General features: G+C 44.3%; 1 protein-coding gene across 1 annotated transcript in view; it reads left to right on the plus strand.

The window, feature by feature from the left end:
• Positions 1-623: 623 nt before the first annotated feature.
• Positions 624-20,115, plus strand: part of RRAS2 (RAS related 2) — a 48,372-nt gene continuing 28,880 nt past the window's right edge. The window contains exon 1 of the mRNA XM_061342496.1: positions 624-796. Within this exon, the coding sequence (XP_061198480.1) occupies positions 692-796 (105 nt within the window). The 5' untranslated portion in view covers positions 624-691. The remainder of the gene's footprint in view (positions 797-20,115) is intronic.

Consider the following 20,115-nt stretch of genomic DNA (forward strand, 5'->3'; position numbering starts at 1 on the left):
GTAGGGGCTGTGACACCTGGCTGTGGGTGACATATGGAGGAGAGGCTGGTCTTCATCAGAACAGCCTAGATGCGTGGGAAACCCATTCGCGTGCATGGTCACAAGAATTCCTGCTGAAGTGTGGGGAACGGTTCAAGTCTCTGTGACTTTTTTACCCCCTTTCCCCTCCTGGCCCTATTAACAACGCTTTGGCTTTAAACCAAGCTGTACGTAGGGGGCAATACGACCTCCTTCCCCACTCGTGGGTATTCAGAGAGGCTCGCTAATAGCGATGCAGCACCCGGAGGCGGGACGGGAGTAGCAGGAAAGCCCGGGAGGAAATCGGTGATTCCCACTCGCTCCGTTTGGAGAGAGTGCGGAAGAGCGGGGCTGCCCCAGCCGGCCCGTTCCAAACGCAGAGCTGCGCGCCGAGCAGCCGGCCCCAGGCACTCTGCCGCCGGGCCGGGCTGGGCCGCGCTGCCCTTAGGGGCGGGGCGACCAGGGTCAGGCCCCGCCTCGCGGCGGCCATTTGTAGCGCGGCGCCCGGGCTGCGGGGTGGGCGGTGCTCGCTGGGCTTGGCGTTGCCGCTCCGCACGGCGGGGCTGTGGCTGCTCAGCACCGGCCGGGGAGGAGAAGGGAGGAGGGGGCAGCGGGAGGAAGAGCTCGCCGGACCCGGCGGCGCTGCCGCGATCGGCCCCGCTCGGCTTCCCCCATGGCCGCGGGCTGCAGGGACGGCCCGGGGCAGGAGAAGTACCGGCTGGTGGTGGTGGGCGGTGGCGGCGTGGGCAAGTCGGCGCTCACCATCCAGTTCATCCAGGTGAGGGGCCACGGAGCCCTGTGGGGGGGAAGTGCTGCGCTCCGCCCGGCCCGGCTCGGCTCGGCGCCGGGGCCTGGGCGCTGCCCGGCGCGCAGCGCGGGGGGGCCGGGGCCGTGGCGGCGGGCGGCAGCTCCCGGTGGCGCCGCAGGCTACCGGCGGTGGCGGCGGCGGGGCTCGCCGCTCTGCCGGGCGGGGAAGCGGAAAGTCAGGGGCGGGAAGGGAGGTGGCGGCGTGACCTTGAGGGGCCCTGGGCCGGGGGTGGGGTGCGACGCCCCGGGGCGGTGTGAGCCCCCCGGGAAGATTCTGGAGCCCGCTGGGAGCCTCCGTCGCGCCTCCGGGGTGGGGTGGTCGCGGCGTGGGGACCGGCGGCCTCCCGGTGGCGCGGGCGCGGTCCGGCCCCGCGCTCCGTTCGGGAGGTGGCAGCCGCGGTAAGGAGCCGGGGTCGGGGCAGCGGTGACACTTGGCGTCCGGCTCCGAAATAGCTGCCCCCGGCCGAGTCTGCCCCTCCTGTGCCGGCCCGGCGCGGGGCGAGGAAGCTCTTGCAGCCCTCCGGGAGAGGAGCGGGGTCTGCTGGGGCGAGCTGGCGGTGCCAGGTCTGAGGCGGCATCGCCCGAAGCCCCCTGAGCTCCTGCGATGAAGGCTTCAACTTCCAGACAATTGTAGTTTTCTATTCGTTTTCAGTGAAAAACATGTCAGAATAGGTCATGTAAAGTGGGTGTATCAGCCTCATGAGGAATAGCCCTTTTCCGCCCCTATTTTAGCCATACCCCTTCATTTTCATCTTCTGCCCTGTTGCTTTTAGCGTTTCTACTGCTGTCACTCATCTACCTCTGTGTGTTTAGGGTGGAAGGAGACTACTTGTGTTTTGCTTGCTGGTGTTGCTGATGACAGATCAGCAGATCAGGAGAGAATGACTTGTTCATTTCTTTAATTCCACTGAGAAAAGGCCATAATACCTATCTCTAAGATTGGCTGTTTGATAGCAAGGCAAGCTTGGTTTTTAATGTTCAGGGCAATGATCTCGAAGTAATGTTTCATTAGAACAGGTGATCTGATAGCAAATAGGCTATTTATTTTTTCAAAGTTTCTTCGCTAATGCACGCATCCATGTGATTTTAACTGTCATATTCTGGTGAGAATGTAACCTCTGCTTCATAGACGTAAGTAACCACATAGCAAACAGCACTTTCAAAATCTGGGTAAGTACTGGATACTTAAATGTTTAGAAGATCCAGTATTGTACAGGACATGAAAATTAGCTGATGCTTTAGGGGAATCAGTTATTTGCAAATCAGTTCGAATGATGCCTTTGAGATGGAATAGCAATACATGTTGTACAGGTACCTTGTGTGTTGGAGGCATGCATAGCTGGTCAGATACTGGCAAGATGCTGACTTCCTGGTCTGTTTGAAGGTGATGGGGCTGCAGTAACTGCAGTCCTCTCACTGTGTTGATGGAATTCCTTGCTACTTGTATATGGAGATAATTACTGGGGTCAACTGAAGCCAGTTTAGAGTGCCATTCACCCAAACATGGCACTGCTGCTTTAGATGGTATTGCCCAAGTCTTTCTGTGGACATCTAAACTGGCTGTGACAAAAGTGTGTGCAGCTGTGCATGGCTTCAGTTCTGAGATGCTGCTGTCTTGGAAAATGTTGCTGAATGGATTTCTGGAGTCCCTGGTGGTGTTAGAGGCTTTTGGATAATTTTAACTTCACAAAAAGAAAAAAAAAAAAAGGCTGGATTTTCTATTAAAGACATAAGGAGAAAAAAAGTGAAGTGCACACTTGATACCTTGGTATGTCCATTTATTTTAATAGCAGTATGGTTCTGTTGAGCACTGGGTAACTTCACTATTTGAGTGCTGGTGGAAATTGATTCTTTAAACTAAAAGCTTGAGATACACCCCTATGGAAATAAGAGTTTTGCCTCAAGTGCTGTGACTGACACTTGCCTTTCAGCAAATATGTGCAGAAGAGGAACCTGCATTTGCTTTGTCACATATAAGGATCTCTTCAAATTAATAGTAGAAAAAGAAATAGTTTACTTTGAAAGAGTCTTGAGGGAACAGCACTATGGTATTAAGCTGACATGTTGAGTGTAAATTTTTCATAACAAGTTATTGTCAGTTTGTATTAAGTTATCTACATCTTTTTGCCCTCTCAGCTGCTTTATCTTGAGATGAAATCTTGCCACCACAAAGTGGTGTTCAGCAGAAAATTCAGTCTTCTGAAAAATATGAGAAATAGCTGGGAAATACAGATTTTCTGAGTAGAACCTCAGGTACCTTGAAGAGTTTTGTATTGTTTCCGTACTTGCTGGGTGCTTATGAACTATAATAGATGAGGCTTGGTGTATTATTTTTATACCACAGTATTTTCCCGAGCTCTTAAAACTATGATGTTATCAAGTGGGTTGCAATGCCATGCAGCCACTTGTGTAGTTTCTGTATGGCAAGTACATTGCCAAGTGTGCTGTTTTTCTCTTAAGGCTGCGTAGAAACTGCTCCAAAATGTTTTAAAATTGATTGCAAGTGAGTCACATGCTTCATTTTTGGAATTGCTCAGGATTAAGTGACAAACTTGTAGTTGCCTTCACTAAAACATGGATCTTCCTAGCTTGCGCCACATGACAAATTGTGATGTCAGTGAAGCATTTGAATTATCTTTTGCTTCTTCGTTGCTTGTGTGTCACCAACTCAGTTTTGAAGCTTAAAAAGGCAAGTTTCTTCTTACTGATACTAGCAAATATTTCCACACTTGGTCTTGCTTTCCTATAATCCTCTATTTAATTTTCAGTAAATCAGTACTAACGTGCAGTTATTCTTGGTTTTTCTTCAGTGCTACTCATTATTTTCCAGTAAATGGGACTGTTGTGGTGATAGGATAACATGGGGGGAAGCATGTGCTGTGATTTACATTCTATCTTTGAAAGATGAAATGGGATTTGTATTAGAAAATGGGAAAACCCTTCATTTTAGATGAAATAAATGAAAACATAAGATTCTGAGGATGTAAAGAAGAACCAGTTCATCTTCTTTCTTTTGCCAGTTTTCTGGGCTTTGTGCACAACGAATCCTCTACAGCCTTGTTTAGGTGTTGGTGGGGAAACAAAGAGTTTTCATTCTTACAAGAGTTGTAATTGGCTGTGGTTGGACTCCTTATGGTAGTGCTCAGCGCGTAGTGCACTCCTGTGCATGCTGTTCTGTGTGAGAAATTATTGGGAAGATTGTTGTGCCTCCATCTGAGCTGAGACAACAATGTTTCTGTAAGGAGGCTGTGTGAGCAAACCCATGTCATACAATGAAAGCTCTTTTACATACTGGGTTCAGCATCGTTGTGCTGGTTAGCACAGTGCAGTAGGACTGGTCTGAGAGATCTAACTGGTCAAATGTTAGTGATCTTGGGCTCACTTTTCAGAATTTCATCTAACACTTCAGAGAAACTTTAGAGTACAGATTAACAGATCAAAGCTTTTAGTGGTTAGATAGCTGCTGTGTTCCTCAAAATTCTTCCTCTGGGGAAATAAACAGAGCTTGATATTGCTGTTGGTGGGCCAGGATTTCATCCTGGAAATACCAGATAATTTCCTTTAAATCAGGATATGATATATGAACTTAGTGCTGTCGAGTCAGTGCACTGTTAAGACAGGAAGTGAAGACGTTTTAATTGTAGAGGAGAGTTGATGGGCTCTGTCGCAGCTATAAACTTCAGGAAAGCAGCAGTGGATGATAGTTCAATGTTATGCCATGGTATTCTGTAAAACTGCAAGTGATAGAACTAAACATTCCTTCTGTTATTTAAAACATACACAAGTAATCCATCATGCTCAAATCCCAAGAGGCAGAAGACTTTAAAAATGCATTGCAGCCAGCTAACTGGCCTCTTAGCAGGCTGAGGTATTTGAGAGTCTGAGCTGTGCAGAGCACACAGCTGTTGCCACAATAGCTTTTCTCCAGCTGTCATGCAGAGGTCTGTCACAAAATACCCCACATTCCCTTCTAACTCAGCCTTTTGTAATATTCAGGTTTCCTTGCTCAAAGGGAGTAAAGCCTAGCCAATACCTCGTCACCCTCTGCATTTTTCTATCCTGCAGTTGCCATTTACTTCATACTTTTTTTTTTTGTTAAATTGAACAATGTGTGGCTAGTTTTAGCAGTATACAGCAAGAAAGCCACTAATGTTTTATTCTTTCAAATCTGCTCCACAAAATAGTGAATGACTTTGATCAGAATTGTTAACATTATTTGTTGTACTGGTTTTCCTCTTCATAAAACTATGGCTTTTGGTTTGTGACAGTGGTGTGTATTTTTGCATACTGAGTAGAGTTTGGTGACTTACAAGACTGTGTTGGTTAAGAATGGATGTAGGGGTTCAGTATTTGTTTTTGTTTGTTTACTGATTTCATGATTTACAAGCTTAATACTCGCTGTCAAATCTGTAAAATAAAATATTTTCCTACTGCTCTTAAACTGCCAGTAACAAGTTGTAATTCGAGCTAAGGTTACTGTTCTACTAAGTAGGGAGTAAAATGAGTTGGATGTCGACTGTTTGACTCTTTAATGTTGATATCAGAGACTTGTCTGAAAGCAAGCATATATGACTTGCTGATGGGTGGTGAGCAGCTGTTCAGACTTTTTTTTACCCTTTTTTCCTTTTGTTTTCCAAGCTACTACTTTCTCAAGACTGTTAGTTCTCATTAACTAGCAATAAAGCTAAAGGTGGGTTATCTCAAAGTATCGTTTATCTCTGATATAGCTGCTCAACAAGAAAATAGCTTGCTCTGAATTTGGTGGTAAAGCTCTAACATAGAGTAGTAAAGCAGATTGAAAAGCAACAACTGAAAATGCAGCTGGTGTTGGAGCTGGCATGCTGGATGTTTGACAGACCCCAATGTCTTAGTGTACCACTTTTGTATGCTAGGCTTGGGGCATGTGCAAATCCCTCGGCAGTTTCTAGGTATTCTGACTAACTGTTGCTGACCATCAGAAAAAAAGTTCTTCAAGTAAGCTCATAAGAAAATCAAAGGAATTAAATGCCATGAATTCCAGGCCATGGATTCATGCAGGGCTATGCTGGGGCTGGTATGCTTACATTTTGATAAAGCATGGGGCCTACTTATGGTAAGTAGTACAATGTAATTGAAGGTAGCAAAATACGGTTTAGGAGAGTGAGCAACTGATTGTTGGCATCTGTTGAGGTTAAAGGTGGGAAATAAAAATCCTAATAAAAACAAAGCACTTGTGATGCGCTCACCTGGAATAATAAGGGCTGCTTGTTTCACTTCTTGTGAAACTCGAGCTGCTTGGCTCCTTGCTTCCTAGAGCACTGCTGCCAAACAAAAGATTTGTCTCACTCCAGTTAGTTGTACATCTACAGCCTGAGAAATGTAGTAGGTGACTTCAAGCTTAAATTGCAGGCAAGAGGGAAGCACTGGTTTGCATGTTACTGTTCTGTATAGCCAGCAATGTTGTAATGCGTCGTAACTTAGCCCGCAGGGACACTGTGTATTAATGTGCGTATAGCTGAATGAACTGAGCTGGGTTCAAAAGCTGGCATAAATTTGGAGTAGTGCTTAAATTTTGAGATACTTATCATTCTGGTTTTGAGGAATTTACAGTCCTTTCCCAAAGTGAAATTCCTTTGGGATAAGTTAAACCACACTGCAGTCAGGAGGTACCTTTCCATGTGTTAACCCCTAGCAGCAGTTGCTTATACAGTGGGTAAATATTGACGTACCTTTTGGTTATCAGGTTGTCTTCTCCTGCCACTTGCACAAGAAGTACTGGCACAGCTTCCCGAATTCCTGGCTGGTATGCCCTTTGCACTCTTGGGGATGAATAGGCAGCCGCTGGCCTGTAACCCTGTTCCTCCTTCCCGTGCTGGAGGGAGAGGCTTCTAGTTTTGACTGGAGCTCCAAATTCCAGTATTCAGTAGTGGTGGTAGAGGGTGGCTCATGTAGGTAGAGCCCATATAATCAGAGAATTTTGAAGAACCTGAATGTCTCATGTTTGTATACCTTACGCAACCTGTCTGCATTTACTGAGTTACTAGCACTGAAAACGGTGTGGCCGAGCTCCTTTGATGTACCCCTAGATAAATAACAGCTTCATGAAGTGAAATGTAACAGTCTTCTGATTAGCTGCTAGGAAGATAGTTTTATTTTTTTTTGCAGACCTTCCTAACCTGTTCATTCTTCAGGTCTAGGCTGGTATGATGCAAGTGGGTAACTTCTGCGTTGGTTCTGACAATTCAGGTGGCTTACCTGCCCTGGTTTGGTAGTCTTGTCTTCAGTTATAGCCGTAAGCACCATTAAAGGAAAATGTAACATCCAGGTAAATGCACCAGTTGCTGTGAATGTGTTCTATTTCAAGAAATATGTAAACTGAGCATTAAATCTGAATTCTGGATGTATCTTTGTTCAACCAAAACAAACTTATACTGAAAGGGGTAGAGTGAACTGGGTCCCCATTGAAAAGCTTAACTGCAAGTAATACTGGTAGGCAGTTTTTGTCTGAAAAATGGTTTGCTTTACCAAGTTGCTGGAGTTTTATTTTGAAATGCTGACAAAAGGTAGTGCTAGACTTTTGCTACAAATGTAGAGTTGAGTTGGATCCTGAGTGAATGCAGTGAGTGAGGCCTTTCCTTCCAATTTGCCTTGAACTGTAGGTTGCTTTACTCAGAGAGATAAGTCCTGTAATTTTGAACAGCTTTTTCTTTATTATTTTTTCCCCTTGGCTTTTTATTTATTTTTTTCCCCCTTTTGTTCTTTGTCATTTTAATGTTCTCTCTTGCAGCTTAAGTATGGCTGCAGCTTGAGTCCAGGGTAGCCTGTATGGCACTTTGTGGAAGAAGGTAACACAAAAGAAAAGATTTCTTTCCGCTTTTTGTAACGTAATTACTTGGAGTAGATAGCAGACAAAAAGGGTGTTTACTTAATCTGTTTGCTTTGCCTTTTCTTGCTTATTCTCCTCCTCCAACACACAGTGCCTATACTTAAGCTAGTCACATCCCGATGTGTAAACTGCCTGATATGCAGCACTGCTTCTAGGTGGAACTTCAATGAGGTTAAAATGACTTTTTTTTGTTTGTTTGTTTGTAGGTTGCTTCTCTCACTAGGTTTCTTCTAAGAGGGCTGGCTGGAATGCAGTGCATGGGCTGTTTGTGATTAAGTTAAAGAAGGTCACGTATTCACATCTGAAGTGCTTGATCTTGCAACTAATCAAGCATTGTACACAATGGCTGCCTGTAATTAAAGTGAGGTCAGGGATTCTTAACTGCCACTGGAAAGGGAAAGGCTGGAGAACCTGGGCTTTAACTGCCCCTAAGGATACACAGGGCCTCAAACCTGAGCTGGGGCGGGGGGGGGGGGGTTACTGGGGAGGACTGCAGTGCATGTGTCAAGTTAGGTGGGGAAGTGCCATAAGCTCTACTTACAGGTGAAGATTCTGTTGGATGATTTAAGTTCTGTGGTGAATTTTGTTATTTGTACAAATGTGCTTGCACAGAAGCTCACAAAAGACTGTAAAGGAGAAGGTGCCTCTGGAAGAGGCTTGTGTGGAGTTCCGCAAAACCAGGCTGGAAAGTGAGGGCCATGCTGAAGCTGTCTGATCAGTGTGCTGGTGCAGCTGGAGAAACTGAAGTGAAGGCAAGTTGATCCTTTGTTTGCTTTTGAGAAGGGACCACCAGTGGGAAGACATAAGGCTAGGGAAATGTTTTTACTCTTCAAGCCTGAAAAAACAGGGCTTTGCTGTAATTGAAGGTTTAATTTGATAAACTTAGTAGTACTGTAAGGAAAAATGCTCAGAAAGTCCCCACATTGCCCCAGCAATTCACCACTATAGCTATTTACTCCATCTAGTTCACTGAAACTCCACAAGGGATCAGAGTTAAAAATAACCAGGGAATGTTTTTACCCAGGATCAGTTACCCTGTCTGGTTCGCTGTGCAGCTCAGCAAACAACTTCATCTGGCAGTCATGCTCATTTAACCAGACCTGCACCAGCTTCTCAGCTGTGCCCAGAAAGCAAACTGTAGTTTCTGGTGAATATGGGCAGGAGTGAGTTCAGACAGTAGGAATGTACGCAGAAGGGCACTCTTAAAGACAGCATGAAGTACTAGCTGCTAGGACCAGCTTGCATTAATAATTAACTGGATGTTAGCACTGACACAGAAAAATGGAAGTGTAACACTACTAACCAAAGTACTCTGCAAAGATCTTTATGCAGAAGACCTGTGAGGAGTGTTATTTCTCAGCAGATTAATCCTAGGTACACATATTCATAGCTGTCATGTGTGTCACTTTTCTAAAGTCTTTTAAGCCAGAAAATAAACTTGAGCTTCTGCACAACTTACAAGCAAATTATTTTTCCAGTCCTGTTCTGAGTTTCTTGTAACTGTAGTGACATAACTTGTTGAGTCACGAATTATATTTGCTAGGAAAAGTAGAAACTTTAAAATCACTGCAGTTACTGTTTTGAGTTTTTCTGCCAAAACTAGCTTGCTCTGCTCATATCACAGAGCATCTTCAGCATTCCTCATTTAAGCAGACAGAAATCTACGAACTTGCAAGCAAATCTGAATATTTTGCTTTTTATGTGGCAAGTAGACCATGAAATAGTAGGATGCCAGTGATTAATCTGTGAAAAATCTGGCATCTTTGGGTAGACAAGTGATCTGCTAAATTTCTTCTGTCATTAGACTTATTCTGTGTGAGGGAAGTAAGTGGGATTACAGTAACATGTACTGCATGAGGCAGGCCATTTCTAAATTGAGTGTTCCTGATAGGATTTCTGTGTTTATCTTTCTTTTTATGAAGGTCCTTTATAATTGCGTGTAAAAAGTAGTTATTGATAATATACTTGCGTATGTGCTGCCAACTCTACCACTTAAGAACAAGATCCTCTTAAAAATGTGTACAATGTTTTCCTCTATTAGCGAAGAAGTGGAAGTCTTCATTAGCAAAACTTGGTAAAAGTAGGTAGCTGTGGTGTAATTAAATGGATTCTGTCTTTGCATGACCCAGTGTTACTAAGAATGTAATAATGAGTGTATTTTAACTTTGTCTTGCAACTTTAGTCGCTGCTTAGATGTTTTTTTCACTAGCACTTTGAAGTGCTTCGGAAACATACTACCCTTGCACTTGCACCTTTATTCCACTGCCTCCCCACAGGCCTCAAACAGTGCTATGTGAATCTCAATCACATGTCCTGGTTGAGATTTCCAAGATGCAAATACACATGCTGTTTCATTCTGAGTTCCCGTACTTTGACTTTATCAGATGTTGTCCCTCCCTGTGAACCGCACACTCACCCTGCTAGGGATTATCAACTTGGGATCCTGCTTGGGGTCTTAAAGTATCATGGATGGGGGCAATATCTTCCCATGCTCAGCAGCACTCTTGTAGTGGTGCAGTGAATGCTGAAAACTTTGGTGGCAGGTTATATGCCATTATAAATAATTTCCAGACCTTCCAGTTTGAAAGTAAACCTGTGACACACACTTTACCCATACAAAGCCAGAAATGAGATGCATCTCTACATCTTAAAACTTCTCATTTAACTATTCTCAAACAGCAAGGCTTATAGAGATCTTTTACTTTGCTTACGTGTTAGGAAGTATTTTGGCCTCACAGGTTTACTTTCAAACTGGAGGGTCTGGAAAAATACTTCCTAACATGTAAGCAAGGTAAAAGAACTCTATAAGCCTTGCTGCCTGAGATTAGTTAAATGAGAAGTTTTAAAATGTGGAGATGCATCTCCTTTCTGGCTTTGTATGAGTAAAGTGTGTGTGAGTGGTGGTGTTTTGTTTGTTTTGTGGTGTGGTTATTAGTTTGTTTGTTTGTTTTGTTTCTAGAAATGAAGTGTTCTGCTTGTGACATCCTGTGGAGAGAGGGCTTTGAATAGCCTGCCTTGCTACATTTAGTGCTGGCTCTTAACAGGTTGTCACCAACCAACAGGGCTGTTGACTGCTTAGCTTTGGTTTGGATGCTTGTGCTTCCAGCTCTTTAAAGTCCAGAAGTCTCTTCCCATAAACTAAAGGAAAAAAAACATACTAAACCACTGTACAATCTTGTGTATCGTTTAATTGCTTCTCTAGCTTTCATTGCAATGTTACTTTATTTTATATGAGTGATACTAGCAACTGCTGAAGCACAGAGCCTTAAAACTCTCATCTGGTTTGATTGCTGCAATAATTAAACATATAAACTGTATACCATGCCTGGATTATGGGAAAATGAATCACCTGGAGGCGTGAATCATGAATCATGAAGTAATCATCAGAAGGGAATTGGGCTGCTCACTGTAACTTTTTGGGCACAGTTTTAGCATTAAATGTTACAGGTCTTCAGCAGGAAAGATAATTTAAGATGCTTCTCTTCTAGGAGAGCATAACTTGCTCTGTTGCATCACTTCAGCTGTTGGGGATGATGCTACAAAAATGATGACATAAACTCAGGTAATGTGGACTAACACAGTTACGCAGGTGCCTGTGTGCAGGCAGAGTGAATGAGGGACGGATGGGACAGGCAGCAGCTTCTGCAGCAGGTTAATTTAGAGCGACGGGGGGGAGTGATGGGACAGGCAGCAGCTTCTGCAGTAGGTTAACCACTGAAGAAGACGTGTGTACAACAGCATGAAGCTCTCTGCAGCAGGGGGGAAGTTAACCTGTTCCAGCTCCGCTCAAGTGGAGAATGAGACTGAAGAGTGGTTGCTGTTATCGTGTAGAGTGAGCACAAGAAGAGTTGCAAAACGCCTCCTGTGTATGATATTGATGAGTGAGTCCTGTTATCTGATCTAGAGGATGTTCAGCTGAAGCCTCTGACTTCAGACTGTATCAGGTCAGCTCATCGAGCAAGAGGTTTGATTTCTTTCTGGTTCATCTGGAAACGTCAAGGCGGCTCTGAGGCTTCAAGCTGTTGTTGTCTTCTGGCTAGTCTACAGCAGATGCCTGTACGTTTCTGAGGCTGCTATGGCTGAAAGTTAGTTTACTGCCTGTCAGTAAACTGGGTTGGCTCTTTGATCCCCTTGGGTATTAGCTCTAAGAGCAATACTTCGTGTGAGGAGACTTTGTTAAACTGAGTGTTTTATTTTATCAGGGATGTTTAAAACCTGAAAAATTTCTTGGTTTCTGTATCTGTGGCCTAAATCTAATAACTATAGAAAATGTTTCATCTCCTACAGAGTCTCTGCTTTCTTTCTATCTTGCTGGAAAGGTACACTCAAATATATTGCTGCATACACCTCAACTTCTTTGAAATTAAAGACACTTCAAAGCTCAGCTTTTGAAGTAGTTAAAGACACTTTTTTGCTGTCTAGAAGGTTTTACACCCATTGGAATGGATATAGTCTATATCAGGTAACCAAAGGACTTGATAGTTTGTGTGTGTGGAACTAATTTTTAGTCATGTATGTTCTACAAAGGTTAATGAAATTCACTAATATTTGTAAATTTGAAATTGGCCAGTATCTATGTTGGTGGGACTTCATGGGCAAAGAGCCTCAGATCTGAAGTAGCTGCCTTCTTTGTCCCAGTATTATCTGCCTTCTTCCAAGTAGGTTACATTCCACACATTTTTTAATAGTGGCTTCCCCTCCTCCATAGCTGCTTTGACTTGTTTTGTGGGAGGACTTGAATATTTTGACTGACACACAGAAGTCTTCTCCCAAAAAAGGAAACTGATAGTAGAATTATTAACTTTGAGCAGAATTTGAAAATAATGCGATCTGTGCTGACTGGATATTTGCTCAGTGGAACTGTGACCCGGGGTTTTAAAATCCCAGTGAGTTAGGGATTTTGCTCAAGGTTTAAGAGTTCGGCATCTTTGCTATTTTAAGAGCTAAAATTACACCTTGGAATTCTGTGCTCTGTGCATTCCTTCGATTTGCAAATATTCTGAAGAAAATAAACAAAAGCCCTGCATCTCTAGATGTGATCTCCTGAAAAAAGATGCTGGCTGCCTCCCTGCATAAGGGAAGGTGGTGATCTGGAAGAATTTGTTCAGGATGATTGCAGAAGATGAATAATTTAAGTTGCAGCCTCTTGCTTCGGACTAGATAATTGAGACTGAGTTTCCTAACAGCTGAACAGCTTATGTTAAAATATTTCCTGCAGTGCATGTACTTTAGGTAGCTGTTCTGCACATGAGGACTTCCATGCCAATTGAGTAGCCCCAAAAATTTAAAAGCTTTTCCCTGATGCTAGTCGTTACGAGATGCTACTGTGATAGTTTAACAGTACTCAGCTAGGTCTGAATCGTCTTTGTGTAACTTTTCCCAGAATGGATTATGATCCTTCTGGTCTCTCCTGAATCTAGAAACTACATGAAGTGTAGTTAATGAAAGGGACTGTGATTCTCCTGGGGAAAACCCCATGTCTGTGCTAGTTCTGTGGTTGCTGACTGAACATCTCTGAATTGGAGCACTGACTTTTTGCCAGCTTCCGTGCTAATACTTTTGTGTGCTAATACTTGAGTGTGTGTTGTTGCAAACCAGTGGCTGCCTGCTCTCCTGGCAGTGGGCTACCATAGCAATTCATAGGAAGATAACGTTTAGATTCGTTTTATGTCTTATCTTCAGGATCTGAGAATCATTTCCTAAACCTGAAGCATGTAGGCTGTCAGTGCCAAAATGTATTTGAAAACAATTTTGGTGTAACTCATCTTGCTTTCTAAAAAAAGCCCCCAAACCAACAACACATTAGTACAGTCTTGATTTTGTTCAGCAAGTTTGTAGTGCATATGGCCCATTTTACCAGTTTTGAGTTTTGGTCTTTACGAAAGATGGTTTTTAACACATGCACAGGAAATGAGTCTAGAAAACTTTAGAATACATTATAATGCTGGAAGAAAGCTCAAAAGAGAAACTACTTGTCTTTTCTTGGCAGCATCTGCCCTGTCCTTGTAAATAACATTAGCTTAGCTATATGTTAAAAGCTTGCAGAGCTGTGTTCAGAGGTGCATTCACATTTGGCTACGTGCAACTTAATGAATAAGATAAGGTGTTCTGTAGAGTTTCTGCTTGTCATAGTGATGTACTGCCTGTCCAGAGATGTCACCTGTGATTACTGGAATTCTGAATAGCACCAAGTAGTCCATTATTCTAAGTATGATGAAAGTTGAAGAACCTGTTTCTAATCTATACAAATGAGAGAAACTAACGTGCTTTCCTGTGGTTTCTGTGTAGAAGGCTGCCTGCCTGTGAATTCCACGCTCTGTTTTCTCTTCACTGAAGGCCTTTACCACAAGATCGCTACTTGGTAGAATATGGGAGCAGAAATAGCAGTAGGTTTCTCAAAAAAACCAACAAAACCCCCTCTGATCAAACCCCGTGCATTCTAAAACCTTCTTCTGAAGTAAACAAATTGAAGGTCTTTGTACACTGCTCACACATTTAAAGATAGTTTTCACTGCACTGCTACCTCCTTACACCTTTAAACAAAATGTTTGCATAAGTTCTTTGCTCAAGAAAACAATCAAATAATGATCATCTCTACTTATTTAAAGTCATACTTCATTGTGTGTGCCTGTTGGACCGGGGAATAATATTGCTCATTACAATTTGAATTTAGAAGTTGCGTTTTTAGAAGTTTTTTACTGAAAATGAATGCTTTTGGGTGATGGAGTATGTTCTTTCCTTCAGGACAAGATGTCTGCAGCTGTCTTCCCTACTAGTTGTATGATATTGCCACTTTTTCAAGTGTTCCTAACCTGTTAAAGTACTAAATGGCTATGGCATGCAATAAGTTTGGGTAGTTTGGTATGACTTCTTCATGTCTGTACATGTTTAGTAATTGGGCCCGGGTAATTTATCAGTTGCTCAGTTTCTATCAATGTGTATTTGCTAGCAGAGAGGAGAACTTGAACTTGTTTTGTTTCTGTTGGTTTTGTTTGGGGATTTTATAATTGCTCTGTATCATTCTGTCGAAACAACTGGGTTGTTTTCTTCTTGCACTTAGCATGTGATAGTTACCCTCCTCCCTTCCTCCCCTGCTTCCCCAGGTGTCCCTCTGTAATAGGTTTGAGGCCCTGGATCTTGAAGGAGAGGTAGGTGAGGATGTGGTGCAAGGCCTGCCTACAAGGCCACTAGGAAAAGGAGGTCGACTTCGCACCTCAAGACTGCCTCTGATAAGAAAGAGAGAAGGGTCATTGTAGTAGGTGATTCCCTTCTGAGAGGAACAGAGGGCCCGATATGCAGAGTTGACCCTCATCACAGGGAAGTGTGTAGTCTGCCTGGAGCCTGGATCAGAGCTATCACTAGAGTGCTCCCCAACCTGGTGCACCCGACAGACTACTACCCGCTGCTGGTCTTCCAGACCGGTGAGGGGGAAGTTGCTTCCTGCAGACTGAGGGGGATGAAGAAAGACTACAGGGCCTTGGGGTGGATGGTGAAAGACTCTGGGGCTCAAGTGATCTTCTCCTCACTCCTTCCATCTTCCACTGATGATGTGGGACTGAATGGGAAAACTCAGTCCATAAACAATTGGCTTCGAGACTGCTGCAGGCAGGGCTTTGGATTCTTTGATAACGGCTGGTTTTATAGGGCACCAGTCTGGACATTGGCATGTGGGAAAGGTTTATCGCACAGAGGCAAAAGGATGCTGGGGCACGAATTATGAGGGCTCATTTGGAGAGCTTTAAACTAGATTTGAAGGGGATGGGGTTGTAGCTGGGCTTGCCCCAGTGGGGCAGCACTCCAGAATTGATGAAGACTGGGAGGCCTTCTGTAATCCTAGGGTGAAATCGGTGTGCTCAGGTCGCTCCCTGAAATGTCTGTACACCAATGCGCGCAGCATGGGAAATAAGCAGGAGGAGTTAGAAACCTGTGTTAAGTCAAGAGATTATGACCGGGTGGCAATTACAGAGACGTGGTGGGACAGCTCACATGACTGGAATATAGTCATGGAGGGCTATGTCCTTTTCAGGAAAGACAGGCCAGCCAGGCGGGGTGGGGGGGTTGCTCTTTATGTGCGAGAGCAGCTACAATGCACGGAGTTCTGTCCAGGGACAGATGACAAGTGAGTTGAGAGTCTGTGGGTAAGAATTAAGGGGCAGGCTGGCAGGGGTGATACTGTTGTGGGGGTCTGTTACAGGCCACCGGATCAGGGTGAGGAAGTTGACGAGGCCTTCTATAGGCAGCTGAGAGCAGCCTCACAGTCACAGGCTGTGGTCGTCGTGGGGGATTTTAACTTCCCTGATGTTTGCTGGAAGGACTACTCGGCAACCCAGCCGCAGTCCAGGAGGTTCCTCTAGTGTATGGATGATAACTTCCTCATGCAAATGGTGGACGAGCCAACCAGGAGAGGTGCGCTGCTGGATCTCATCCTCACTAACAAGGAGGGTCTGGTTGAAGGAGTGAAGGTTGAGGGCTGCCTTGGTTGCAGCGACCACGAGATGGTGGAATTCAGGATCTTGTGTGGTAGGACCAGTAGAATAGCAAGTAGAATTGCAACCCTGGACTTTAGCAGGGCAAACTTTGGCCTTTTCAAGCAATTGCTAGGGGAAATCCCATGGGCAAGGCTGCTTGAAGGTAAAGGGGCCCAAGATAGTTGGTTGACATTCAAGGACTGCTTTTTCCGAGCTCAAGATCAGAGCATTCCAACACGCAGAAAGTCAAAGAAGAGGGCCAGGAGACCTGCGTGGCTAAATAGGGAATTGCTGGGTATGCTAAAGTGGAAGAGGAGAGTTTACAGGTCATGGAAGGAGGGGCTGGCCACTTGGGAGGAATATAAGGCTGCTGCTAGAGGATGTAGGAAGGCAGCTAGGATGACTAAGGCCTCCTTGGAATTAAAGCTGGCGAGAGGGGTCAAGGACAGCAGAAAGAGCTTTTTCAAATACATGGCAGATAAAACTAACACCAGAGGCAATGTAGGCCCGCTGATGAACGGGACGGGTGCCCTGGTGACAGAAGATACAGAGATGGCAGAGTTACTAAATGCCTTCTTTGTCTCTGTCTACTCTGCTGGAGGCAGTCCTGAAGAGCCCTGTACCTCTGAGACCTCAGATGAAGTCAGGTCAATGGAGCGCTTTTGTCTTAGTCGATGAGGAATGGGTTAGAGACCAGTTGAGCAATCTGGACATCCATAAATCCATGGGTCCAGATGGGATGCACCCGCGGGTGCTGAGGGAACTGGCGGAGGTCATTGCTAGACCGCTCTCCATCATCTTTACCAAGTCTTGGGAAACGGGAGAGGTGCCTGAGGAGTGGAGGAAAGCAAATGTCACTCCTGTCTTCAAAAAGGGCAAGAAGGAGGACCCGGGTAACTATAGACCAGTCAGCCTCACCTCCATCCCTGGGAAAGTGATGGAACACCTTATCCTTGGTGCCATCTTAAGGCATATCAAGGATAAGAGGGTTATGAGGGGCAGTCAACATGGCTTCACCGAGGGGAAGTCATGCTTGACCAATCTCATAGCCTTTCATGAGGAAATAACACAGTGGATGGATGATGGCAGAGCGGTGGATGTGGTCTACCTTGACTTCAGCAAAGCGTTTGACAGAGTCTCCCACAGCATCCTCGCAGCTAAATTGAGGAAGTGTAGTCTGGATGATCGCGTAGTGAGGTGGACTGTGAACTGGCTGAAGGAGAGAAGCCAGAGAGTTGTAGTCTATGGGTCGGAGTCTAGTTGAAGGCCTGTATCTAGTGGAGCGCCTCAAGGGTTAGTACTGGGACCACTATTATTTAATATATTCATCAATGATTTAGATGAGGGAATTGAGTGTACTATCAGCAAGTCTGCTGATGACACTAAGCTGGGAGGAGTGGCTGACACGCCAGAAGGCTGTGCTGCCATCCAGAGAGACCCGGACAGGCTGGGGAGTTGGGCAGGTAGTAACTTGATGAAATATAACAAGGGAAAGTGTAGAGTCCTGCATCTGGGCAGGAACAACCCCAGGTTCCAGTATAGGCTGGGGAACGACCTGTTAGAGAGCAGTGTAGGGGACAGGGACCTGGGGGTCCTAGTGGACAGCAGGATGACCATGAGCCAACACTGTGCCCTTGTGGCCAAGAAGGCCAATGGCATCCTGGGGTGTATTAGAAGGGGGGTGGTTAGTAGGTCAAGAGAGGTCCTCCTTCCCCTCTACTCTGCCCTCCTGAGACCTCATCTAGAATATTGTGTCCAGTTCTGGGCCCCTCAGTTCAAGAAGGACAGGGACCTGCTGGAGAGAGTCCAGCGCAGGGCAACTAAGATGATTAAGGGAGTGGAGCATCTCCCTTATGAGGAGAGACTGAGGGAGCTGGGTCCTCTATAGTTTGGAGAAGAGGAGACTGAGGGGTGACCTTATTAGTGTATATAAATATATAAAGGGGGAGTGTCACGAGGATGGAGCCAGGCTCTTCTCAGTGGCAAACAATGATAGGACAAGGGACAATGGGTACAAACTGGAACACAAGAGGTTCCACTTAAACTTGAGAAGAAACTTCTTCTCAGTGAGGGTGACAGAACACTGGAACAGGCTGCCCAGGGAGGTTGTGGAGTCTCCTTCTCTGGAGACATTCAAAACCTGCCTGGATGCATTCCTGTGTAACCTTATCTAGGTGTCCTGCTCCAGCAGGGGGATTGGACTAGATGATCTTTTGAGGTCCCTTCTAATCTCTAGCATACTGTGATCCTGTGATAGCTAATTCTTCTGGTGCTGTGCCTACTGCACTATAATACCAGCCTCCTCTTGGATTATGGTCTCCAGAAATTAGGTGAGGAATGGATGGATTGCTTTGGAGAAGTCCAAAAGGAAGCTGCAAGCACCAAAGTTACATTTCAGTAATGGCTTCCCTCCTGGAAAACTTTAAACTAGCATAGTGCAAACGATTATGGCATTTGGTAGTGGAAGTACAACTTCTCACTTTAAGATGATTAAGCAAAAAGGATCTGTCGTGTAAATTGCTAATAGCCTATGTGGAAATCTAAAACTTTCTGTGCTTTTTGCTGGATTCATACCGGTATCCTCTTTCTGAGCATCTTATCTGCTCTAAGAATATTGGTATAAGTAATTTTTTTTGTTGTTTTTTAAAGGTAAAATATGTTAGTAGTGAACAAATTACTGAGTTGCTTTTGTGGCAGTGTCTGTTCACAGAATCTGTCTTGAGGAAGGTAGCTTACTTTGCTGAAGGTGTGTTACAAGTTAGTGTTCGTAAAATCAGAGAGTGGCCTGTAGTAGAACCAACTTGTCTAAAATGGAGAAATATGACTAGCATGATTGAGTTATTTTTCATCAGCCCTTGTCCTCACTTTGATCATACTTGTACATGGTTTAGATAACCTGTTTACCAACGCTTTCCATGACCTATATTAATCTCATGCACCTGTGTTTTCCAGATAGTGGTACTTTTTGAACCAATGTCTGTAGAGGAATATTATATAGAGAAGTCAACATATATCCTCTAATGCAGGTGAAGTCAATCATGTGATCTGTCTGCTCTGTGCAGGCTGGCAGGAACTCGTAAGTTTAGAAAACAAGTTTATTTGAGAATTTATGTAAATTCCTTGTAAGAATGAGAGCACCCAGGGGACAGAAGGGAAATCACCTTGCTGGAAACCCCCACAGCGAATCTTGACTACATGCTGTTACTAAGCTTAAAAGTCTTTAGGTTTGAAGATCACACCTTTAATGAACCTAAAAATCCAAAAGCCTGCCAGTCTTGAGGATGGGATGATGAACTAGTCAACATGAGTACGTGTAGGAGAATGACATGCTTGAAATTTTTAGTGGTGTGTCCCCTCCTTATTTTCCCTTAAAAGTTGAAAGCCTCCTAAAATACAAGATTGTGCTTTACTGAAATTGGGAGTAGCAGGAGAGAGAGAGACTAATTTAATTTATCAAGGAAATTTATCAATAAAATTTATCAAATGAAATTTGATAAAGAGCTGTCCTTTAGGCTTTGCATGGATGTACACGGATGGCTCTGAAGGTTTAGCTGTGCTCCTCTTCGTAACAAATGCCAACAGAAAATAGGGCTCAAATGTGTTCAGATAAACATAGAAAAATGCAATTTTGAAGAAGAATGAGGTTAACATTTTGCTTAAGTGGATTGAGCTGAGTTCTGTTGTATGTGAACTGATAGTGTTCTGCCCTCTTGTAGGTGGGATGGGGTATTTCCCTGAAGTGAAGCATGTGAAAGAATAAGGTACCATCAACAAATGGGATTCTAAGGTCTACGTGGCTCTAGCAAATGCTTCTGGCTCAAACTGTGAATTCCCTGAACAAGGGATTGCCTGTGGATGTAGCGTTTAATGCAAATAATGTTTTTTAATCTATTATTTAGAAGCGGTTCCACCATGGGAGGTGATGCTGCTTGGTGTAAAACTGCTGCAGTTTTTCAT

Source organism: Neopsephotus bourkii, unplaced genomic scaffold, assembly GCF_033783945.1.
Source record: "Neopsephotus bourkii isolate Nb327-2 ecotype Australia unplaced genomic scaffold, CSIRO-AGI_Nbou_v1 NB_1792, whole genome shotgun sequence".
NCBI lineage: Eukaryota > Metazoa > Chordata > Aves > Psittaciformes > Psittacidae > Neopsephotus > Neopsephotus bourkii.